The 7,001-nt window shown below is 32.3% G+C and overlaps 2 protein-coding genes across 2 annotated transcripts; both read left to right on the forward strand.

Annotated features, from left to right (window-relative positions):
• The first annotated feature begins 2,504 nt into the window (after positions 1-2,504).
• LOC131000709 (germin-like protein subfamily 1 member 11) lies at positions 2,505-3,485 on the forward strand. The gene is made up of 2 exons (XM_057926752.1): positions 2,505-2,675; positions 2,811-3,485. Exons 1-2 carry the CDS (start codon positions 2,558-2,560, stop codon positions 3,341-3,343), a joined length of 651 nt encoding a protein of 216 aa, XP_057782735.1. The 5' UTR covers positions 2,505-2,557; the 3' UTR covers positions 3,344-3,485.
• A 2,688-nt stretch (positions 3,486-6,173) lies between these two features.
• Positions 6,174-7,001, forward strand: LOC131000737 (putative germin-like protein 2-1). Its single transcript, XM_057926791.1, has 2 exons — positions 6,174-6,329; positions 6,396-7,001. Exons 1-2 carry the CDS (start codon positions 6,209-6,211, stop codon positions 6,917-6,919), a joined length of 645 nt encoding a protein of 214 aa, XP_057782774.1. The 5' UTR covers positions 6,174-6,208; the 3' UTR covers positions 6,920-7,001.

Below are 7,001 nucleotides of genomic sequence, written 5' to 3' on the forward strand. Positions count from 1 at the left end.
TGCTTAAATTTTTTGCGATTACTAACATATTAATAATTGTCGGTTATTAATTAATTGTTGTTAAATATATTTATAAATTTTATTTACCAAGTATTTTATGTTATATACAAAAAGATTAGATGACAAATACAACTACGATTTTGATATTTTGTAACTAGTGAAAAAGAAAAAAGGGTTAAAGGTTGTTTTTACTCATTCTCAAAGACAAAAAATAAAAAATACCCGCTATAAACAAAAAAAAAAAAACCTAAAAACTAACCATTTAATTTGAGCTTAAAAGGACAAAATTACCCTTACTTCATAAAAAATGTTGAAATCGCGAATTTTGCTCGACATGTTCGACTAATGCATGTCGAGCATGTCGAGCACTAATGGTAAATATACTAATGCTCGACATGCATTAGTCGAGCATGCATGTCGAGCATTAGCGTATTTGTGATAAATATATTAATGCTCGACAGCTCGACTTCTGCGAGTCGAGCAATAGTGGTAATTAATACTCCAATGCTCGATATGCTCAACCATTGCGAATCGAGTAATCGAGCATTCTTAGAAAATCACTGATACTCGACATTTATCGATTACAAGTCGAGCATCAGTGCAAAATACACTAATGTTCGACATAAGAGTAAAAATATCTTAAATGGGTATATTTAAATATACTAGGAAAAAGAACTTACATTGTACGTGTAACTAATGTTATTTTAATTGATAATCTATTATTTAAAAAAATCTATTAATTCATTACTTTTATTAGATGGGTATATTTATTTATAAGCCTTATCAATGGCTATAGATATAAAGTATTCTTTATAGATTTTGGTGATAAATAAATGTATATCAAAATAGATTTATATTTTATAAATATAATAATAAATATATAATATGGATAAAATAGGCAATCCACAAGTTGTGTCTTAAACTGTTTTAAGCTCTTTTTCTATTAGTATAAATAGATATGTTTTATAAAATTAAGGTTAGTATATATTTTTTAAGTTTTGTCTTTCAAAGTGGGTATATATATCATTTTGCCCCAAGAAAAATGTTATAAATGAATTCAATACAGCCCTTATGGTTTCACAAAATATATAACTTCAAAGAATAAAATAAAGGAAAGAAAGAAGTGCCATATATGGGCCTAAAAAGAACATGTTGGCCACTATTTTATCATCATTTATGTAAGAGTTTACTTTGTAATAGTGCCTAATTGAATTCAATTGAATTGAATGAGGTTCATTTGCTGAAACTGAAATAAATGGGCCTAATTATGCAAGTTAATATGCCTAATTACTGTTTAGCAAATTAATGCTGAAAGTAAACTTAAGCTACAAGCCTACAACTGATTCTTAAAACAAAAAAAAGAAGAAGCATATATCGTTACATCGACGCAAGATCAGCGGCAAAACCATGGATTTGATTCTAAACAAAGATCAAATCTCAATTAGTCGAGTCCATGGATGCATGATCAAAACTTTGGAAGAGAGTCTGTGCAGATCCTTGCTGAGGAGCCCCCAAAAAAGAGTGTTTCAACTAAATGATTATCACATATAAAATTCAAAGTACATTCACGTAAATAAAAAAGTACAAAATTCAAACTAAATATACAACTATTTCAGGATATTAACATGCATGACCACCCCAAATTAGTGTTATGTCCTTTTTTTGAAAAAAATAGTTTTGAAGCATTAACAAAAATAACTAGCTATAGTTAATGTTTCATCAATTTATTTGCAACTGCTTTATCGATTTGCTCTCTATTTTGTTCTACTTAAAACAATACTTGAAAAGCTTAATTAATTACTCCATCTTTCCCACAAAATTAATCATATATCCCTTCTTCGAATGTCGTATAATTGTCAAGGGCTTATTTATACCTACAGAAATAATTGAAAAACTTAATAAATTACCTTTCCCCTTAGAAGGTTATTTCCAAAAAATTCATCAAATCAAAAGATCTATCTTGTCAGGTTAGAGCATAGAAAACATATGACAGAGCCTGGAAAAAATATTTTAAGAATTTTACATCATGATGCATGAAAGACACATTCGTAACTGATAACGCTGAGCAAAAACACAAGTGTTATATTGATTGTCGATCTGATATTATTTGGTTGTAAACTTTGGATCAAGAATCACAATTGAGGTATAATAATAATAATAATAATAATAATAATAATAATAATAATAATAATAATAATAATAATAATAATAATAATAATAATAATAATAATAATAATAATAATAATAATAAATCACTTGAACTAGGCTTCATTGACAATTAATATACATAAAATTAATTCGACCTTGTTTCAGAATCATGCGTATTTATTCGATAAACAGGCAAATGCCTCAAATCCATTCTAAATACAAACAATTAATTTATTGCTTAGCTGATTTTTCTATATATATATTTAAGGGCGCAATATTATTAATATATAATACAGCATTCCAATCTAAGTGGAAGACCTCTATAAATACAGGCTGCAAATTCCAGTACCTTACAACCTAAAACAACCGAGCTTTCTTGATTTTCGTTCAGTAGTAACTAAATAAAAGCATGGCTTCAAATGCTATTTTGTTTATCACATTAGCCCTCTTCAATTTCATTTGCATTACCTTCGCCTTCGACCCTCGTCCTCTTCAAGACTTCTGCGTTGCAAATCCTACGGGAAATGGTAACTAATTAACCTTCTTTACTCTTAGTTGAATTATCTTATATACGGATATATAGCAATTTTGCAAATTTCTCCTTGACGATCTATTAAAAAATTGTTAAATAAGTGTCATAATGATAATAATATATTTTGCAGCAACATGCAAGGACCCAAAAACAGTTACTGCAGATGACTTCTTCCTCAGCGGTCTAGATCGGCCCAGAAGCTTTAACCCTTATGGAGTTGCACGCGCCATTGCGAACCCAACCACTGTGCCAGGGTTCAACACCCAGGGGTTGACATTTACGCGCGTGGAGTTTGTGCTGAATGGCTATGTCCCCCCACACATTCACCCTAGAGCGTCGGAGGTGATCTATGTGGCGGAAGGTATGGTCGAGGTCGGGTTCGTAACCACATACCCAGACTACAAATATTATAGCAAAGTTCTGAACGAAGGTGATGTCTTCATCTTTCCTGTCGGGCTTGTCCACACCGTGCGAAACGTGGCCAGAGGAAAAACTGTCACTTTGGCGGCTCTCAACAGCCAGAATCCAGGCTTTATCTTTATACCCGACAATGTTTTCGCGGCGAAGCCCGCCATCAACAGCAATTATCTGGCCGGAGCGTTTAAGCTGTTGGAGTTTACTGTGAAAGTTTTGCAGACGAAACCGTGGTTTATGTTTCTCTAATGTATTAATAGTTTTAAATTTCTCAATGGTGATTGAATGCTAGAATAATATGAATTCATGTTTGAATAAAATTTAATTCATATCCTCTATTTGTATCGTATCGTTAAGTTTCTGGAAAAATGTTAGTTGGTGTTGGTGTTTCTTATGGGAATAGTGAATACTATGATTATAAAACCATAGCAGTAGCTATATATGAACAAATTAAACCATGCATATATATTCTGTGTAGTTATGAATAAGCCAAACATGGTTGGGCGTTTTTGGAGGTTGGAAAGTGATTCAACTAATTGAATCAATTACTTGTTGTTTGATTTGGATAATGAGTTATCCATTACTCTTACTTGAGGATAACTCAATCATTCAATTTGTAATTACCGTTCAAAATAGAGGAGAAACAAAAGAAAGAGAATCTCTTATTAGTGATTCATTTTAATTGTTAAACCAAACATTCAATAAAAGTAATAGTTATTGTTACAATTCCTCTATTTATTTGAATCCATTCTCTTTCCATTCCTGCTTAAACCAAATGAGCACTAAAACTATATTCTTTGTAGAGAAAGGGGAAGGTCTTTCTCTATCTACACTACTTTGTCTGTAGTGCTACAATCACATATATTAGAGTACTATGAGAGAAATCGCCATCTATATATAGCTAGCAACAACGTTTTTAGTCATGCCACATTGCGCTCAAAGGATTTCTTCTGAAAGATGTATAATATATATATAGCTGGTGAAAACAATAATTAAGGAGGGTTAACGATAAATAATACTCCTCATATTGATAAACATAAAAATAAAATATACCTACTTTTTCTATATGGACAAGTTTTGCCTAGAATGTTGATAAGCAGTTAAATTTGATGGTTCATGAGTTGTCTTCTCTTTCTAGTTCAATGTTCATGTGAATACAATAGTCAAATCAAAATTTGTAAACAAAAAGAAATTCTATCCATGTAGCAAAAGGTATTGCTATTCATATAGATAAAAAGATTGTCCCAATTTTCTTTTTGAAGTGCCCCAAAAAATTTGTCTTAATCTCTTTACTTTCTAGCTATTTTTATACATGACTTCGATCATCATCAACTTTACAATTACAACTCTTTAAATACAATATAATTGGTAATAACGAAATGTATGTGACGCTCAAACGTGGATCAAATTAACAAAACCACGCAACATAACAAATCACCCTTAAGTTTTAATTAGATTGGAGCTGATCCATCATCTCATCTATATGCAATATTATGGTCGACTTGAAAGGCGTGGGCGAGAACTTCAAAACTGATATCGGGCTTCGACTCCAGCAGCAGTGGTGATGTGGCAGCTATAACAACTGTATTTTCACTCCCCACATTGCGCTTCAAGTGAACAAAGCTTGATCACCCAAAATACAAAAATATGTAGAGGTTTGTTATAGACAATGTTCGATTTTTAAATTTATTAATTAACTTTCTAATATATGGACTTCTAACAAACTTAGTTATTGGCTCAATTATTATTAATCAAATTAAATTTAAATTTTGATGGAAAAATATAACTATTTATTTGCCAACTAATTAATTAATTTTAATTTTAAGGTGCAAAATATCTGTAGGATGAGATATTACACATAACTATTTATATAGGCTTTATTCAGGGTGGAGTATGATTAGAAAGCAATGTGGGATATATAGGAGTTGTGTGGGAAATATGAATGTAGGAAAAACATAAGAATTAAGGAGAATTGTACGTGGAAAATATAAATGAAGAAACTCTTAAGTATGCAACATAAAATTAATAAATTTGATCAAATTAGATTAGCAATGTCAATGTGTATTAATATTAACCACTCCACCACATTTTTCCAACATAGGATATACTACTCCCCCATCCCACGAATCTTGATGCATATTCCTTTTGGGCCGTCCCACGAATCTTGATGCATTTTTAAATATATATAGTAACAATTAGCTAAAAAATAATTAAGGATTCTTAATTATATTTAATTATCATTTTTCTACTTTATTACCTACGCACTTCTACTTTATCACTTTTCTACTTTATTATCTATACACTTAAAACATTAATCTACAACTTCTTAATTCTCGTGTCGAATACAAATGCATCAAGATTCGTGTCAAAATAATTAGAATGAAGGGGAATCCAAGATTAATTTTAAAAATATGTGATTTCATGATGTCACATATGTGAGATTATTTGTCAAGAATCAAGATAATTAAAAAGAAGGATGATCCAAAATTATTTATCAAGATAATTAGAATGAAGGAGAATCGAAGAATTTTAAAAAGATTGTGATTTTAGGATGCTACATAATCAAATTCTAGTTTCTTATATTATATGTACGTAGGATAAGAATCATAAGATAGCTCTAGTGGTGAAAAATATACTATGCACTTGTGATCTAATTAACAGCTTCAAAATTCGACATATATATTGTAACCAAATCAAACACGATTAATTAGCTATCGGTTTAATTTGATGAAAAATGTAAATCTAGGATATGTCGAACTACATGTATATATCTTCATAAATTATAGTAGAAAAAGTTTTTAATTGCCATTGTAGTATGTGAGAAATATAACTATATAAATATAATAAGCTAAAATAAAGCTCGGACGAAATTAAAGCAATATTAATTAATTACACCATCTGTGGACGTAATTTAGGAGTGTAATATATCCTGTCACCATTTATTAGAAGAAATTTAGGCAATAAAACAGCAATCTGAAGATATCAATCTCAGTCCAATACTCCTATAAAACCCGCTTGCTTTTCATTATTGTAACTCAACACAAATTTTCTTGCATTGCAACCAGTGATTGAAAAAAAAAAATATATCACTTTCTAGATTTTAATTGATTCAAAATGTCTTCCATTTCAGTTATGATCTCCACTTTGGGCCTCATCTTGAATTTCATGTGCATCGCCTTGGCCTTCGACGCTAGTCCTCTGCAAGATTTCTGCGTTGCGGATTCAACAGGCAAAGGTAATTAACGCTGATCTTGTCGACAATTAACATGATTTGTTAATTAATTATTGTATTCTTGAGCAGCATGCAAGGACCCTAACACCGTTACCCCAAACGACTTCTTCCTCAGCGGCCTGCATCTGCCCGGAAACACCTCGAATCCGTACGGCGCCGCAGTGGCTGTTGCATCTGCAGCCACGGTGCCGGGCCTCAACAGCCTCGGCCTCACATTCATGCGCGCGGATCTGGCGCCAAACGGCTTCTTCCCGCCTCACTACCACTCGAGGGCGACGGAGTTGGTGGTTGTTCTAGAAGGTTCCATGGAAGTGGGCTTCATAACCTCGTACCCTCAGTACAAATACTACAGCAAGATTCTTCAGGAAGGCGACGTCTTTGTCGTCCCCGTCGGCCTCGTGCACAACGTGCGTAATGTCGCCAAGGGGAACACCGTTGCATTGGTCGCTTTCAACAGCCAGAATCCCGGGATTACGAATCTTCCCAACGGGATTTTTGCGGCCAAACCCGCCGTTGACAGCGTTTATCTTTCAAAAGCGTTTCAGTTGGACGTCAACACTATTGTGCAGTTGCAGAAAAAGTTCTACATGTAATTAAACATTTAGTAGTAATTTTCGTAGTCGAATAATCCTATGTTTTTTTTCTGGAATAGCTACATTCAGATCAATTTTTAAG

Source organism: Salvia miltiorrhiza, chromosome 1 (genome assembly GCF_028751815.1).
Source record: "Salvia miltiorrhiza cultivar Shanhuang (shh) chromosome 1, IMPLAD_Smil_shh, whole genome shotgun sequence".
Lineage (NCBI taxonomy): Eukaryota > Viridiplantae > Streptophyta > Magnoliopsida > Lamiales > Lamiaceae > Salvia > Salvia miltiorrhiza.